We start from the raw sequence: 18,162 nt of genomic DNA, 5'->3' as shown, positions 1-18,162 counted from the left end.
AGCTTGTACGTATGGTGCCTGGCACCTGGATAGCTTGGATGACAATGAAAGTAGCAGGGATCTTGGGACCCTGCCCCTGTCCCTTGTCGAGATCCATTCCCCAAGCCCCTGCTTCTCCACTGCACGACGGGCGGCTCGACAGCGCGCGGCAACGGGGTGACAAAACAGATCGCCGGTATAGCTAAGAATACTCACTTTTCCAAACATTAGAAATGAACCACAACTCGTTATCAGTACTTAGAATACTATTTTAATATAGAAGTTAGAGTACATAAATTTACTAGATTTATTATATATTTTTACTGCGTGTTAAAGCTTGAAAATTTCGCCTGACACTTTGCCGTGCGTAGTAGGCTACCGGCGGTCTGTTTTGTCACCCTGATGGCGCGGCTGCTGGAGGAGCTTAGGGTGGTGGGTACGCGTGCCACACACCGACACCCCACCAGGCGGCTAGTGGGTCCCGAGGGGGTTAATAGACCGCTACTAAGCCTCCCTACCTGCTATAGAAACCGTCACCTACCAAACTAGGATAGGGTCGAATATAAGGAATAAATATAAATTAACTCTTAAGCTGCTAAAGTCTAGCTGAGTGATAGGTCTCGCTTAACTAAGTGAGGCGGCACTTAAGAGCTTGGACCTTGAAATCTAGCGAAATGTCTATAAGAGAATCGGCCATGTTTTCCGCTATCCGCTTACCGCGTTATAGGGCTTAGGAGCTGAAACATCAGCAGACGAATAGACTATAATACTCCATAATATAATAACGTGCTTTGCCCTCTTGATTGCGACGATTAGCGATTCCACATAGTCGCACCCTATGTTCTATGCCCTATGCATGCCGCTTATTACTAGGTGCGAGACGAAAGTATAACATCCTTTGTTAAGCCCTTTTATATAATATGATTATATAAGACGGTTTGCCCTATGCACTGCCGTATTAGCTTCCATGTGAGGAGAAAGCACTTATATAAGAAAGAATTTAGTAGCAAGTCTCAGCTTCTATAATACGAAGTCATGACTGTCGCTACAATGAAGGTCATCGTAGCGACTGTGTTTGCTCTCGCCCTTGGGCTAACTACGGCGAGTCTGGGAGTAGATAGTTCGCTCATCGGTGGAGCCGATAGGCCGCAAAACCCGAGCTGGTTGGCTTTGCAAAGTACAGTTGTAGGACAAAGCGGGCGCGGCGCGGTTGAGGCAGACCACAGCTAGTAGTTATGGGGCGGAGTCATGAAGCGTACGTATCACAGAGGACTCGTTGAAGTGCTCATGGCGTGCAGCTGTTTACTAGATACACGTTCTAACACAAGGTACCAATTCAATGTCAAGGGGAGGCTCCGAAGCCAGTATGTCTGCCTGGGAAAAGCCATTATCTGAATTCCGTCACATGCTAGCTAGATCACCCATTTATAAAGCATATAACAAGAAATATGAAATGATATAGTTAGATTTCACTGCACGAGACGTAACCCGATCTCCCGAAACGGACCCTATTCCTATAACTGATATAGCTAGGCAATTCAGAGATTGCCTAAGTCAACTTACGCGCGTTCGACATTATAGTAGTACGCGCTAGAAAGTAAGATTGCAGCATATTGCCCTATAAACGACACATCTCTATTCCCAATATATTCTTCGATGAGTATTCGACTGCACGGGTAATGTATATCGCGAGCCTGCGATGCTTGATTTCTACCTGCCTATATATATACGTACCGTGATGCCCGCCTCATATTTTGCAACAGGAGGTTTATGTAAGAGTTCCATGCAAGGAGTTAACGATGTAAAGTGAGAAACAGCCTTAAAACGAGCCGTGTACCCCATCTTTACGAGAGCCGCGCGGACCGAGGGAGCTCCGCAATTGAATCTGCGCAATGCCTGCCGACGTCTAGGGCTTAGCGGCAGGCAACCGATCCGAGTTCAGAAAGAAATGTACTCAATCTAGATGCTGTCGGCAACACTAGATAAGGAATTGATGAAGAAGCTGAACTGTGGATGACAAAACTTTGTTCTTTCTTTTCACGCCGGGAGTGCCTGAATTGACAAAAGCACCGATGTCCTGCTGCGATTTAGCGTGATAGTTCTTAGTCTTCGGTGGGTTATCTCAGGCGGTGGTCACCAATTGGCAAACTCCGAGGCGCGAGTAAGTAGCAGCTGGTTCTTAGACAATGGAAGCCTTGTTTTAGAATGGGGCCGAGACAGACGGCTTGTGATTGGCGCAGCCGCGTAATTGCCTTCTTTAGGTAGCTGCTGACCAGAGAGCGAGTAATGAATATGGGAACGGAGTCAACGGAATGAGAAGCGTAAAATGATGAGCCCCGCGACACCCTCTTCGGGGCGGCCCCTACATTTGCGCCCGGGAGCGGATTTAGAATGCCACGGGAGCCTATAGAGCCACGGGTCCATATAAGCACACGGGAGCTAATAGGGCCACGAGTACCCGTGGCTATAATATTTCACGGGCACCCGCGGAGATTATATCAGCGCATTCCTTCGGACAACGCACTGCACCTAGAGGGCAGTTTAACTAGTGCTAAAAAAGTCCTACTTGATATAGTATTTAGCCTAAATAGTTTACGCTACTTATAAAACCCTTTATTATTTCCTTTATTTTAGGCGATAAACATCACTGATATCAGGGCTCCCGCTGGTCCCCGTATAAAGACCAGGCGAGAATAGTTATTAGCGCAACACGCTTGCGGCAGCAACCGCGGGCGCATCAAGCCAGCATCATCGTGATCTCGCTGACGGGTATCGATTCTGACAAAGAGGATGATGGTAGGGAGAGTATTCCAGGGGCAACTAGTGAGAACATAGACGCGGTACGCGCTCTGTTAGCGGCCTATTTATCCGTAGAAGGTTCGATAGCATGTCCCAATGCCTACTCTAGGGCGTAAACGGACGTAAATAATTAAATTAAACTAAAAAATTAAATTAAATTAAGTCTGCTATCTTTCCGTGCGTATATTGAAGTATGATTTTTGACCATATTGTCTATATTCTACGTCAAAAGAGAAAATGCTCTACTGTTTACACTTATCTGATTCCGCTGCCTTAATTTTGTAAAGGTAGCTATTTAGTCGATTGTTGCTAGTTTGAAGATGAACTTAAGCGGATCTGAATTAAGTGGAGGCGAGTACGAGTTACACGTGGTTTTTACTTGAAACCTATTATTACTCTATACTAATGCTAGGATTATTTATTCTCAACTTTAATATTACAGCGCGGCAGCTAGTCATGGCCTGAAGAATTCGTGCGCTTGAAGACTCGTATTGCGATCTTGTAAACTATCCCTTTAGCAGTAGAAAGGGAGCTCTATAGTCACGGCACCGGGCCGACTACGACACGGGAGCCAAGATCTTCCTTGGCTTGTTATTTACGAGGTACTGGATAGGCTATTAAACCTAGTCAGTTTATTATAATAATAATAAAATCAAAGACCTGTTCACCTGCATGTCCGAAATTAACTATGCGCAGAATGATCTTCATGGACCAAGCATTGCACAGGGCCAGAGAATATAAATAGGCTCAAAAGCCTCATAATCTAGCCAAGTTTGTAGAATGATCCATCTCCATCTTTCTATGCTTACCATCATTTGTTGGAGAGGTCCTTACAACCAACCTTTTCTTTCTTTAAGCAGCCATGGTTCGTCCATCAATCTGGACCCTAGCGTGGACTGCCACGGCGGTCGCTTCCTCGGCCTGGGCAGCAGTAGATGGCAACAAGACACTCGACAATACCGTTGTCGGCGCATTCATCATCGAGTGTGAGACCGGCCAAGACATTGAACCTCTGACAAAGGCCATCCAGCAGCAGGATGGCCAAGTGCGTCGCAAGTTTGACTCTAAGATCTTTTACGGAATTTCGGTCCAACTGGCGAACGCGACCGGGGTAACGAGTGCCGAGATACGGAACATCAAGGGCGTCAAGGAGATATGGCCCGTGAACTTGATGAGCAGCACAGCGAGCGACATGCCCGGAGAGCAGCCAGAGAAACAGCAGTCTGGACACCAGCAGGCACGTTGGAGCAGTGGCCTTGCATCCCGCGCCGCCGGCCAAAGCCTCGAGTCCCCGTGGCATCATGTCTTGACACAGGTGGATAAGCTTCATGCGGAGGGCCTTTCTGGTAATGGCATTAAAATTGCCCTTGTCGACACGGGTGTAGGTCCCCGCGATGCAGATTCCACGAGAGAAGCTTTGAATCACATGGATACTGACGTGGACGGTGGCAGGTCGACTACACGCACCCGGCCCTAGGCGGCTGCTTCGGCCAACACTGCCGAGTCGTCAAAGGGGATAACTTGGCCAAGGACGGGAAAAAAGGCGACCCCATGGACTGCGTTGGCCATGGCACTGCAGTGGCTGGTATCCTGGCTGGATACGATGAGAAGGGTGGCTTCGTTGGTGTAGCTCCCAACGCGACGCTGGCCGCATATCGAGTCTTGAACTGCAATTCAGTTGGGGAAGAGGATGACATTGTAGCCGGTTGGCTCAAGGCATTTGAAGATGGTGCCCAGATTATTGCCTCGTCTACTGGCTTCCAGGGCTCTGGATGGGCACATAGTCCTGTCGCAGCCGTGGCCTCGCGCATCGCCGCCAGCGGTGTGCCTTGCATTGGCGGCAACGGTAACAATAAGAAAGCAGGCCTATTTTATGCCATGAGTCCTGCGACTGGGCGAGGTGTTGTATCCGTCAATTCATTTGCCCACAAGTTTATGACGCAGCAGGGCATGGACAGCAACGGTAGCGTTGCCGTCGAAACGGCCGGCATGTCGCAGTTCTCAGCCTCTGGGCCGACCTGGGACCTCGACATTAAGCCCAACGTTGGCGCGCCCGGCGACGATATCCCTTGTCCGAAGCGGGGCGGCGGTTACGACAAGTGCTCGGGTACATCATATTCTGGGCCGCAGGTCGCCGGCATCGTGGCTCTCATCGCCGAGCGCCGTCAGAACTTTGACCCGGCGCTCCTCAATAGCCTCCTGATGGCCACTGCCGAACTGCAAAAAGACAACAACGACCTTATTCCGGTCATGCAGCAGGGAGGCGGCCTTGTCCGGGCTTGGGACGCCGCCTACGCCACGACGCTTCTGGAGCCAGCCAGCCTTGCCTTTAACGATACCGACCACCGGGTCGCGTCTATCAAGCTCCGCATTACCAATACGGCCAAGTCGGAGACGGTGTACCACCTCTCTAATGTTCCTGGCCGTACCGTATATGCCCGTTATTTCCGCTCATTTAAAAACCCCGAGTTTGTAGAAGCCCCCGCCACAGTCAATCTTGACAAGAGCTCCGTCACGCTCGCCCCCGATCAGTCAGCCACTATCGAGGTCTCGGCCGAGGACCCCAAGAACCTTGACTCGAACCTACTGCCGTTATGGTCCGGTTGGATCGCCGTTAATGGTTCTGATGGCAGCTCGCTGGCCGTCCCGTACCTGGGTCTCTCCGGCTCACTGCACGAGCACCAAGTCCTTGCACCCAATGGAGCCGAGCTTGCAGAATACCAACAAGGCTCGACAGGGCAACCACGGCCCCTCGCCGAGGGCACAGAGTTCAAATTTGTCGCTAACAAGGAGGGCGTCTGGAGCATTTCGGTGCCGTTTACCTTTGAATTGGAACTCGCATCGCCTCTTTTGCGCGCCGAGCTTGTGCCCTTGTCGCCTCCCCAATGGCTGGCTGAGCGTCTGACAGACAACAAGACTCTTTTGGCCTTTACTGTACAGGGGCTGGGTCGCTACTGGGACTCAGTTCGGAAGCCTACCAAGAAGTGGAACGGTCAACTCGAATCGGGCGACTACGGTCCCAAGGGCGATTACAAGTTCAAGGTGCGCGCCTTGAGAATCTTTGGCAACCCCAACGTTGAATCAGACTGGGACGTTTCCGAGACGGTCAAGTTCCAAGTTGGTGAGCTGGCGGGCGATACGGCCTGCAAGAGTTACCAATCTGGCGGGGAAAAGATGCACGAGAATGCCCTGTTCCAAAGTCACGAGGAGTGCATGAAGTTCCATGGCAGTGTAGCAACAGTTCCGGTCAAACAATGCCGTTCCTCGGGACTGAAGGCTTTGGACGGTAAAAAGTGCCCAGACGGTACGACTCTACAGGAGTGGAAGGCGGGAATGCCGTATCCGAAGAAGGGCGCAGATGGATGTTACTATTTTGACACGCATTGTGCGTAAAGAGCTTCGTCAATGACAGCGCCGTAGATGATGGCCTGCTTTGTCGAGTTGAGAGTGTGTACGTCCATTTCAGCGATTGTGACTTCCAGTCCGAGAGCCTTGTAGGAATTGACCATGTCTCTGGATCGAGGCGGATCGACTCTGTGCATATTGAAGATTTAGTTTCGGCATTCAATCGATGGGGGAAAGAAGAATGAATAGTTGAAAGTTGTAAGCCCTTTGCCAGCTGCAGACCTGTTTTACTTGCATGATGAGGGAAACTTTTTTTTCTTTACTCACCTAGTTGCTGCGGAAATTTTATTGATTGCTGTTGTGCCTATCGAGGCACTGATTTCTCATTGGCTGGGAGCCAGGAAAGCCCCATTTTTTAATTTGTATGAGAGCTCTTGTGTGTGGCCTCGACACACTGAGTTGTAGGATAACAATCAATCAAACAAGACGAATCAAGACCATCAACCTCACGATAATTATCGTTTATAAACCAGCAATTGCAAAACTGGTAGCCATTCAATACTCAGTTTTGCAAAAATGGCATCGCACGGAGCTATTTTTTCGGAAGATTCTGTCACGGAGGTGCTTTCTACCATCAGTCAGAGAGAGTGACGAAAGTTGGACGGGTGGTCTAGCTGAATCACTCTTGTTCCCAGTTCTTCACCTGACTATGCAGAGTGACGTGGCGAGAATGGAAGCTATCAGGCTGTGAGGCCTGCTAGGAAAGTATTATATCTTTTCCTCCAGCCACCTGTGTGATTTATCTCAGCGAAGCGCAGCCTTTCCGACTTGTACCATTGCTACGTGAATATACCTCTTTTTCCTTGCAATGTGAAGAAACCGCAATCTGGCCGATATCACCGCAAGGCCCCGCGACACAATGCTCACCAATATAACCGACCCTCTAACAGCGGCCGGCTCTATTCTGCACATCGTCACCACCGGTGTGCAGCTCGCGACGACGTTGCAAACATACATGGAACTGGCGCGCGAGGCCGAACACGAGCTACACGACATTGTCTTTGACGTCAACGCCACGGCAGCCGCCCTCAAGCAGCTGCACACCATCATCGACCCCGACAGGGACTTGAGCGACCGCACTGTCGCCGTCTTCAAGGGCGATGGCGTCCGCGAGATTGAGATGCTCGCGCGCAAATGCCACGCCATATACAACAACGTGACTCTGCTCATTCAGCGCGCAAGTCACTCAGACAGCGCCGAAGCTGGCCGAGACAGAAGCAGCAGCAGCGTCCCAGCGGCGGCGGTGGACGAGGCGGCGCTTGATCCGACGACTCTGCGACCGCTGACGTTGATGGGCAAGCTGCGGTGGCCGTGGCTGAGGCCGCGAATTCTGCGCTGTCGCGAACAGCTCAACTGGCTCAAGATGAGCCTCTTGTTCGCACTGCAGATCGCCAGTATCGCGCAGATGAGGTTAGGCGAGCGGTTCCTCATCGATGACATGTGCTCCCTTTGCTAACCGCATTGTGTAGTGGTAAGCGCCATGCCGAGACGTCGTGTGAAGTAGAGTTGAGACAGCAGACGGCAAGACAGCTACAGAAACGCCGCAACTCAATGCTACGTGGGTTTGCTGGGATCGATGCAGATGGAGGTGCCCAGGATGGACTGCAACGCCCTGTCACATCGAGCTCAGGTGCTGATGAATCCGTCCTCGGTGCTGTATTTTCAACAACCAAGGAAAGCATCAAGGAGAAAATCACAACTCCCATTTCGAATATGGATGGCCCGGGACAACGCTCCACGACATATTGCACACCGATGGGGGCTGAAACTAGTTCTGCCGACGTGGATACTCACACGACCACATCCCGTTGCCTCATGTCTGAACAAGGCCTCCCCGAGATACGTGACGCATCGGTACTACCAACATTCCCAAACGGGAGGCTTGATGCATTTGCAATTACTGCGGCTCCTACTACTTTCTTCGCCAAAGGAAGCGTCCCTGCGCCCGGAGAAGCCGTCGCTCAGAGCGGCAATCTATCACGCCACCCACCCGCGAAACCTACGGCAAACACTCGGAGCAGCGAACCGTCTGTCATTGTTAATCAGCTCCCATCCTACTACCTCAATCACTGGGCCGACCGCGTTTTTGGGCGGCAGAGCAAGTTCCGCAATGACAAGCAAAGCTCAACTTTAGAGGCCTACATTGCCGAAAACTTTGGTCGAGATGTCCCAATCAAAGTCCCATTTGGACATGAGCGTCTCATGTTTGGGCTGGACAAGGTCTTGAAAGATTGGCGCGGCGACCAGTGGTCCAACTACCTGGCCGCGAGTCCTCTGACGCGCCTCGCACTTGATGCCATATCCGAGGCGGCGCAAAAGGCGAGCAGCCACGAAAAGACATGCCTCGCGTTTAAAGAGTACAGCAGCACACAAGGTCTGCCGACGCCCTTTATGCTCGTCTTTTTCTCTCTGGAAAAGGCCAAGGACCCCGTCATTCTCTCTTTCAACGGGCGTCGATACAGCGTTCCTTTTGCCGCCTGCCGGACGCTGCACAGCGTAGAGGAACGCATCCGCGAAGTCTGCCGCAGCTCATCTGCGTCCACATTTTTGCCAACCTTTATTGCCGAGAAGCGCTACGAATTTGCGGACCGGAATGACAATATTATCCTGCCCTCGTTTCTCATAGAGTCCATCTATCCTGGCATGGAGCTTAGCTTGCTGCCGCGGCGCATGTTTATCGAGACGCCGTCCGAAGTCGACACTCGCCAGATTTGTACCATGACACGAGAGCCCCTGTTACATAAATCTACGAGCCGCCTGGAAAGACGAGGCCGGTCAGACACACTCGAGCACCGCGAACAAGTTGAGGCTGGCGAAAACGGCGAGCCTGTTGATGCTTGTTTGAGCATGGATGTACCCAAGAGAGAAAAGTTTCCCTTTAGCGTCCGCCTGGGGAGTACCATCAGGAGCCTAGGGCGTGTTCCACACGAGGCTGAGAATCCAGCCACTTCTCAGTCGCATGACCTCCTGCCCTCCCTACCTATGAGTTACGCGCCGCCGCCACCACCGGGCCCATCTCTGGCACCCGTTCCTGGTCCGATGCCTGGATTTCCGCCTGGTATACTCGGGCCTGCTGAGACTGACAACCTCTACAACTCCCATGAGGGCGACCGGACCTTTGCCAGCACTCCTGCCATGCTCATCCCCGGGCTCGAACCTCGCGACGAAGCTCCTCCCTGTCTTCCCCCACCCATACAACCAGCCGGCGACGTGAGCGGGCCCGGGACCCAGAGTCGTCACCGCACGACGTCCAAGTACTCGGATGTGTTAGGTGTTGACGACAGTGAGGCCCAAAGCCTTGATGACGACTTGGATCTGGATGTTTTGGATGTAGACGCAGAAATCATAAAGGGAAACATGAGTATAGACAAGTGGTTGGAACAGATGACCAACGTTGGATGCGCTGGCAATGAAGCGATTGCCACAGCGGAGCTACCTGGTTAGGTCCAACTGCTTCAGTCGCAACCTGCTCCCGTCTAATCTGTCTGTTGGGAAGCAAGTGGCTCAATAAATGAGCAAGTCACAGACGGCAGCTGCTCACTTGCCAGTGCTCTTCGAAACATCAGCAGCGTGCTACATGAGCGTGGATCATGTGCATCTTTTCATGTGTATGCTCTTTTCTTTATGCAGCAAAGCTCTGGGCCCTGCCATCGTTTTGATACGCCCGTACGTGTAGTCTTTACGGAATTGACTGTTTTGGATGTATAGCCTTGCACACAAAAGCTCGGCGGAAAGCATCTTTGCGACTCTTCGTTTGCATTAAGCAGCGAGTTCGGTTGGCGGAGCTGACGCATTTCTTCTGTCGATTTCGGGGCTGCAAGCCATAATGCTCCATTCATTGTTCGCTTCAATCCGGGCTTCCCGTAGTCTGCTTTGGCGTGACTGTTGCGTTGCTTGCAAAAGCAGATGCTAGTAAAGTTTTGCATGTCCGCGGCGATGCGTGTTTGAGAAAAAGGGAGCAACAAGGCGGTGGCTTCGGGCAGCCTCACCTTATAGGCCAGCCTTGTCCTCCAATTGTTGCCCCGAGCCCGATTTCCCCTCAACAAAGCTTCCGCTGACGCTTTGTCATCCAGCATTGCTTCGACTCAAAATTGCTACTCTTACCGCAAACGAATCTTCCCAGCTATATCGAGCATAGTCTCTTGAGCTCTTTCGATTAATGGCGTGTCTTGATATCCCAATACCCAAAAACTTGGCACGGCTAGTTAAAAATCCCCCCTTCTGCAGGCCCAGAGTTGAGGACATTCAAGTTTTAGACCTTATCCGAAAATTTGGTCAAGACTTGAACCGCCCTAACGATGAAATTGAGCAAGCTCTTAATCTCGCCTCAGGGCCTTCGGACGTCATGGTTATTTTGGAACGTCCACGTGAAAAGCACCCATACTCTGCGAGCTTTGACGCCTTTGTCCAAGACTGTCCAGCGCTTCGAGCAGTGAATGAGATGATACAGTTTGCCTCCAATGGCACAAGAAGCATACATACCGTGACTGTTGTCGATGCTTACACATTCAAGCCGCATTTAAAAAACAACATGCCAACGAAACCGACAAACGAGCAATGCTATGAACTGCTGGAACAAATTGTCAAGCTCAAAGCCCCCGAGTCTTTGCTTTGCTGTTGGACAGACAGCAAAAGTGGCGAAAATGGGTGTAATAACGCCTTTGTTCGCGGATTAATGTCAGTTGGTGTAGGAACATGGCCGATCATGGACCGAGTAGAGTTGGTCGCTGCTTCTCGCTCTTCAACCCTCGTCCGATCTTTTCATCCTTCCTATGCAGTATACCACAATGAGAAGAGGGTCTATGCTAGGATGCTCCTCGTCTGTCACTTTGTACTGGCATTTGCCGCATTGTCGGGTTTGAGTGCAGTTCCAGGGTGGATGCGCGCAATTTGCAACGGAAGCTCTGCAGAGCGCGGCGCTTTGACATCAGAGTGAGTCGTTTCCTCGGCAAGCTATGGGGATCTTGGCAGATGCTTACCTTCTAGAAGAGCACAAGGTAGTGGATTGCCTCATATGCCAATCAAGGGACATATCCGCTTCGCACTCCAAGGCATGCTAGGAAGCCGGGAAAGCCGCGTTGTTTTGCACACTGAGCAAACCAGCCCTAGGCTGTACAACGCAGATATCACTGACTTGGTGATCGAGCTGCTGTCTTTGCCTTATGCGGGTGGAAGCCTAGAGCTTGCCAGGCTATGTCTTCGTTGGCGAGACTATAAACAACCGCAGAAGAAAGAAATTCAAAAAATGCTCATCGACCTTGGAAGCGAGCAAGAATGGTTCCAGTCTCCTCAAACCGAGGAGTATCAAGCGCCTAGGGTCATGCTTGGTTTCGGAGATGAACCAGATGATGAAGAACTTGCGAATGGACTTCGCCCACTGGAAATTGATGATACTCGCCTCGGCCATTTTGACTATGATGAGGAAAAAGAGTTCTGGACAAATCACGAAAATACCCTTCTCCTTCACATGAAGGATCTTGAGCTGTTTGATAAGCTATCGGTAAAGCTGTTATCTGACATTGACCTCAGGCTACGGCTGTCTGCTGTTCTACAACCTGATGCAGCTTGCGCCCTTGGTTTGCGCGCTGTGGCTCTCGCAAAAGAGCATCATTCACTTCTACATGAGGCTATTACTTTTGTAACAGAAACTCGGACTCTGCTCCGCGATAGACTTGGTATTCACCCTGGCGAAGAGCGACCGCAACGAGCCCATTTGACCAGGCCTGATGCGCCCCGATTGCTCAGTCGTGCTGAGTCCTACACTGATTCCATGTTCCGTCTGACTACTAGTTGTCTCATGCACCTGTCTACGGTACTGATACAAGCGAGACTTCTCTGCGCTGCATCCGGAGTGACTGCAGATGAGGATGGAAACGAAACGGTGGACACGCTCTGTGAAGTTTCTACTTCACCCGAGTTAATGAGAAAATTGAGTTCGTCGCTGAATAGTATGTTTGACCTCCAAAAGCAGCTGGGCAGTGGCGGGACATAGGTCAAGGTTGAATGTCCGGTGCTTGTCCAGGCGAAGGGGGGTGGAAGCTTGTGTTGTGTCTGAGACGTACAAAGCCATACTGAGCAACATATGAGGTTCTCGAAACACATTCATATTGTATTTAAACAAATTGCGACAGACTGCGAAATGACTGTCTTAGTTGTAAGAACCAGCTTGCTAATTCTCGCGGGCTTAAGCCTCAGCCCCCTCATCGCCTTCCACAGACTTGGTGCTAATTGTACCCTTGTGTCAGTCTCATCTTGTTTCTTATTTGCTTGACTTTGGAACTCATGGGCTCACATTGTCTTGCCGAGCATTGACGCCTCGGTATACTTTCGTCCTTTGATAACTTGCTGCCGTCGTATGGTCTGGTAAGCATTGAAGCACGAGCCCTTGACAATCTCGCCAATCTCCTCTACAGTAAGGCCAGAGACCTCTGGTATCTCAAGGAATGTATTAAAAATGGCGACTAGACACCATGCGCCAAAAAAAAAAAAAAAAAAAAAAAAAACAAGAAAAGCTCCCCAATCGTTGAAGCTGGACAGGATCGAGGGCATGCTGTACTGCCCTTGGTTTACATGCCTCCCCAGATTCGACATTCGTCGTGGTAGATATGGCGGACTGTACGGCTTCGCCCGAGATCCAGACGGCGTTGTCAAGATCGGCTACCGCGGAACCAAGTTTACCAATCTCGGTGGGCATGTTGTGGATAGAATCGAGGGCAAAACGAATGGCTTTCTCGAGAATTGGAAGTGGAGGGCTCGGGACGCTGGCGTCAAGCCGTACAATAGCATAATGGAAGGTGTTGAGAGCGATCAATCTCTGTGGCGACAGCCACTGGTCAATCTCAATTGTGCTGCAAAGCAGCACTGCAGCAGACTATAGCAGCAAGATATAACTCGATGAATGAATTATTTGGTCATTCCTCGGTCTTCATTGATTCATGGCCACATGATGTTTATCGTGTTGAAACACTGAGCCTGTTGGTCATCGCAATTAACGAGAAGTCGGCGCTCCAAAGAGTGGATCGTCACGCATTAGAGACTTGTTAAAAATAGTACCCGAGATTAGATGACAGTTGCATCAAGGTACCTTTACGCCCGAAATTGTGGTGTGCGACGATATTGCACCATTCGTATGTTTCGGTGGTTGACTTTGGTATCGCAGCTGCACCTCCAGCCACATGTAAGATGAGCAGGGCAGCTCGTAAAAATACCTAAAATACGAGCGCATTCGTCATGTGCGTCGCCAGCCTCTCTCTCCGCATTGTCCAAGCCGCGGCACACCAGCCACAAGCTTGGCCTGCGGGTGTTGAGCCGTGCCCGTGGGCCTGGTAGCCTGGCTGGTAAGCTGGCTAGGGATTGGATGCAACTTGTTAATTATGGAAGCAACGGCGGCGTCCAAGGCTGATGCGTAAGTTTGCGCGGGCAGATTGATTTTCTTGATTGCGTCACTGGATGACACTGTTGACTTCCTCAACGGCTTTGCCTGATTGCAAGCTTTGTCAGCCGTTGTCGAACCAGCCGTTACGCAAGACAGGCCCCAATTGGAATCAATGTATTGCACACAAAGCAAAGCCGCGGCAGAAAGATTGGCGAGTTTGTCAGAAGATGCCTTTGATTAACCCTTGAGACCGCCCGAGGCTCCGGTCGATAACGCGGGGGCAGACGCCAAGGGACCCTCTGTAGGCCGCCACGTCCGGGAGCTGCATGGCTGTCATGGGGCGCTGTGATGGGGCTCTATGGGGGAATCCGGAGCGCTCTGGTACCTCCATCAGAGTACCTACCCACTGTATTCAAATTCCAGTGCTCCGACGCCTGTTTTATGGCTTGGGAGCCCACTGAATGGTCCCCTTCTAGCGCACCTAGACACTAAAATGGCCGCTAAAATGATCAAGGCAGTCACCAACTGATGTCCCTTCCGAGGTCCCCACTCGACAACCTGCCACCCTCCGCTCTCTGCCTCGTCATAATTAGTATCTAGTTAGCCCGTAAGCCTATTTCTCCAAGCTGCTTATCCCGCGCAGGCTGAGTATCTAGTTCTTGGTCTCGCGAACTTTTCCTCCTCTTCTTCCGACACTCTCACGTTGTTGCTGCATCATCACTCCAGCGCGGCCAAACGACGCACAGCTCCCGGCAGCGCAAACAGCTACCTACCCTTACCAACGAGGCCCTCATTCGCGCCTCGAGCCTCGCGACGGTGCCTGCGAACCGAGCCTCCCAAGCCGCCACCTAGCTGCATGGTCCGGTAGTGCACATTACCACGGCATAGCAAGCTGCATCGAGCCATTGACGGCCAGTGTCTCGTGTTACACCTGTCCACCATGGCCGGTATTGAGAGGCTCGAAGTCCACAGCAAGGTAAGCTACGCGCCTCGCCCCGCGCCAGCGGCATGAATCTATTAGCTAATCATTGCAGTCGTATATTGTGCGCTGGGTACGTGCCGACGCCGGCTCGACTCTCTCATGGAGCGTTCAGCCTCATAAGAAGTCCATGTATGTCGTCCCAGCATATTCCCTCCCAGCGCAGTCACGCCATCACTTGCCGAGGCTAATACTCCTGCAGTTATTTTGGCATCTTTAGGCACCCCGGCTCCGGAGCCACGACCCTAGTCTCCTCCTCTGCCGACGAGGGCACCCTCCCCCCCGAAATCGATGAGGGCAAAGCGAACAAAAGCAATAAGAAAGACACGGCTCAGGAAATCCTGTTGAACAAGGGCTTCAAACTAGTAAGATGGGTCGGCAAATGCGAAGCCGACAAGGTCTCAATAGGCACATACGATGTCCTTGATGGGCAAGGTGGCATGTACGGTCTTGTCTTTGACAATACATTTTCTAAGCAGACCTCCAAGACTGCCACCTTTGTCGTCCTCACGTACCCGACCGGCGCGCCTCCTCAAGGTGCCACCACCATTCCAAATCTACAGGTCCCCAAAACCAGAGATAGTCAGTCAAGTCTTGGCAAGAGTGGTGCCTTGACGCAGGATGCAGACCCTGGTGCATCTGTTGACAGCCTTCATAACCCGGATGTAACCGGCCGCCCAAGATCGGCTTCCAACAGAACTGATGGCAATGCTGCGTCTTACCACGTGGGCACGCTCTCCAAAAGAAGGAGAAAGAAGGGTCAGGGATATGCACGCCGCTTCTTCTCCCTCGACTACTCGACCTACACACTCTCATACTACTATAACCGCAACTCCTCTGCCCTTCGTGGCGCCATTCCGTTGAGTCTCGCAGCGATTGCCGCGGACGAGAGACGCCGCGAAATCAGCATCGACTCTGGCGCCGAGGTCTGGCATCTGAGAGCTCCCAACGCCAAAGAGTTTCAGGACTGGGCCTACGCGCTTGAAAAAGCCAGTCGTGCCGCTCGAGGTCTTGAAAGCAAACCTACGCAGACGTCTGCCAAGTCCAGGGTCCCCAGGACACGCGCTGCTGCCGGCCGACAACATGCTCCTGGTCAGGAGGAGGATGCCGAATGGCAAGAGGTCGAAACTCTCGTCAGCCGTGTCGTAGGTACACGAGATGCGCTTCGCCGCCTCACCAAAGAGGTTGCCGCACTACCTAAGCCTGTTGCAAGCCCTTCTGCGCTCTCCCCCAACACCGCGGCCGTTGGTGAGGATGGCGAGAGCTACTTCCCTGCGGCTGAGAAGAAGTCGTTCTGGCGACGCAAGTCTAGCGCGCCTGGAATGTCGCCGGCTCTTCAACAGGCCACGGCTTCCGCGTTGGCTGTTCCGGCGCCGGGCAGTGCGGCTGCCCTGGATACTAACGGATCCAAGGCAGCCAAGAGAAGATCAAAGAGCGCTGTTCAGGAGGAAGAGAGCCTCCAAGGTCATTGTCAATCACTTCTCGCAGACTTGGACTCGGTTGTTGCAGAATTCACCAGCCTGATCAGCACCAGCAAGAGACGGCGCATGGCTAGTGCCGCACCCGACCAAGCCACGTCTCGACTGAGCATGGAAAGCATTGCATCCACAGTTGACGAATTTTTCGACGCCGAGGATGCTAGATCAAGGGTTCTCAAGATCAATGAGAGCGACGAGGAATCGGCTGCCGAATCTGAGGAAGATGAAGATGATGGCTCTTCCGTCTCTTCAATGGAAGCTGAAGATGCCATTGGTCCCGACGGCACAAATCACCTATACCCTATCAAGTCAAAGACTCTCGCACCTCTACCCCTGACGGCAAAATTGGGCCGTCGACAAACGATTCCTCCCGCAACTGTACTTCCGCCAAGCTTAATCGCCTTTGTCAGGAAGAATGTTGGGAAAGATCTCAGCACCATCAGCATGCCAGTATCTGCGAACGAGCCGCTCTCCCTGCTGCAGAAGCTATCCGAGCAGCTCGAATACGCGGAGCTCTTGGACCAGGCGTCCAAGATGGCGGCCCCCACCGAGCGCCTGACGTACGTCACAGCTTTTGCCATTTCACAGTTTAGCAGTGGTCGGGCCAAGGAGCGTGCTATCCGAAAGCCTTTTAACCCTCTTCTTGGCGAGACCTTTGAGCTTGTTCGCGGAGACGACGAAACGCCTGGTGGCTTTAGACTCTTGGTCGAAAAGGTGCAGCACCGTCCCGTCAAGCTAGCCATCCACGCCGAATCTGCCCACTGGTCGCTAGCCCAAAGCGCTGCACCCGGACAGAAGTTCTGGGGCAAGAGTGCAGAAATTACCACCGATGGCCGTGTGCGCGTAGCACTGCGTCTTGCTGACGGAAAAGACGAGCTGTACTCCTGGAACATTGCCAACATGTTTCTGAGAAACGTCGTCATGGGCGAAAAGTATGTGGAGCCTGTAGGCACCATGACTGTTACCAACGATTCGACAGGCCACAAGGCCAGCATCGAGTTCCGCAGCAAGGGCATGTTTGGCGGCCGTTCCGAGGATGTGCACGTCGAAATTCTCAACCCCGACGGCAGCGACGCGGGCACAGGCCTGGCTGGCACTTGGACCACGAGCCTTCACAAGTCGGGCAAGGGCAAGCACGGCGGCGGCAGCGGCGGCGATGCGGTGTGGCACGTGGGCGGGCTGGTGGAGAATGCGGCGCAGACGTACGGGCTGACGCGATTCGCGGCGACGCTCAATGAGATCACGGCGATAGAGCGGGACAAGATGGCGCCGACAGACAGCCGGCTGCGGCCGGATCAGCGCATGGCCGAGGAAGGCGCACTCGACGACGCCGAAGCGTGGAAGCTAAAGCTGGAGGAGGCGCAGCGCGAGCGCCGCCGGCAGCTCGAGGATAGCGGCGAGGCGTACGCGCCGCGATGGTTCGTCCAGGTCGCGGAGGGTTGCGATGGCGGTGAAGGGGAGGAGTGCTGGCGCATCAAGACGGGCAAGGACGGCTACTGGGAGGAGAGGGCAAAGGGGTCGTGGACAGGCGTGACGGAGATTTTCAAAGTATAACTGGAAGTCAAGAAACAAAGTGGGGGAGCAAGTAGTTTGGATATTGGAGAGTGCATAGAAATCGTGCAATTGAGTTCTGTTTATGGTTACTTGCGGAAAAGAGAACTGATTTTTTTTAAGTACATGCATGACGTTCTATTCGTATACCGCTGTGATATGATATGATGCAAGCCACCAGGGGCATCTATGCATGGGAGGGTTGGGAGATGATCGGCTTAGTGCAGTAGGTGTTGTGTGACCCCTCATCCGATATGGCGTGGTGAATTCTGCTCGTTTTGAGGCAGGGACTTGTGGGATAGGGTTGAGAGTTGTTTATTTGGACTGTCGGGTAGCTTCGGACTTGAGGCTGTTTTGCCGCCACCAAGTGCGTCTAGTAAGGTCGAGGACCACATGGCCCTGGAATCGCCCAGTCCTTGTTCTGGCTCGAATGTACAATTATCAAAATCGAATGATTGTGCTCGTATAGGCTTTGGCTGAAGCATTGATGCATGTTTATAGATTTCTACCTGTTGGATCTGGTGACACCTACAGTGTGAGTATGCATAATCTCACATTGCGTGTCCTTCTCTCAAGACCATTTTCATCTCCACAGT

The 18,162-nt window shown here is 52.2% G+C and overlaps 4 protein-coding genes across 4 annotated transcripts; 3 read left to right on the top strand and 1 right to left on the bottom strand.

Annotated features, from left to right (window-relative positions):
* Window positions 1–3,640: 3,640 nt before the first annotated feature.
* On the top strand, window positions 3,641–6,171 carry BBA_04644 (subtilase-like protein; the record flags this gene model as incomplete). Its single annotated transcript, XM_008599741.1, has 2 exons — window positions 3,641–4,159; window positions 4,231–6,171. 2 exons carry the CDS (start codon window positions 3,641–3,643, stop codon window positions 6,169–6,171), a joined length of 2,460 nt encoding a protein of 819 aa, XP_008597963.1.
* Window positions 6,172–7,042: 871 nt separating this feature from the next.
* On the top strand, window positions 7,043–9,627 carry BBA_04643 (uncharacterized protein; the record flags this gene model as incomplete). The annotated part of the gene is made up of 2 exons (XM_008599740.1): window positions 7,043–7,593; window positions 7,653–9,627. 2 exons carry the CDS (start codon window positions 7,043–7,045, stop codon window positions 9,625–9,627), a joined length of 2,526 nt encoding a protein of 841 aa, XP_008597962.1.
* Window positions 9,628–12,367: 2,740 nt separating this feature from the next.
* BBA_04642 (uncharacterized protein) lies at window positions 12,368–12,877 on the bottom strand (the record flags this gene model as incomplete). The annotated part of the gene is made up of 3 exons (XM_008599739.1): window positions 12,368–12,407; window positions 12,476–12,644; window positions 12,754–12,877. The coding sequence occupies 3 exons, from the start codon at window positions 12,875–12,877 to the stop codon at window positions 12,368–12,370; spliced, it is 333 nt and encodes a 110-aa protein (XP_008597961.1).
* A 1,621-nt stretch (window positions 12,878–14,498) lies between these two features.
* BBA_04641 (oxysterol-binding protein) lies at window positions 14,499–17,569 on the top strand (the record flags this gene model as incomplete). The annotated part of the gene is made up of 3 exons (XM_008599738.1): window positions 14,499–14,534; window positions 14,593–14,669; window positions 14,740–17,569. 3 exons carry the CDS (start codon window positions 14,499–14,501, stop codon window positions 17,567–17,569), a joined length of 2,943 nt encoding a protein of 980 aa, XP_008597960.1.
* Window positions 17,570–18,162: the final 593 nt, after the last annotated feature.

The sequence above is a fragment of the Beauveria bassiana genome (assembly GCF_000280675.1).
Source record: "Beauveria bassiana ARSEF 2860 unplaced genomic scaffold BBA_S00010, whole genome shotgun sequence".
In the NCBI taxonomy this organism is placed as follows: domain Eukaryota; kingdom Fungi; phylum Ascomycota; class Sordariomycetes; order Hypocreales; family Cordycipitaceae; genus Beauveria; species Beauveria bassiana.
Note: the sequence above shows the minus strand (reverse complement) of the source record. Positions and strands in the feature narration are given on the sequence as shown.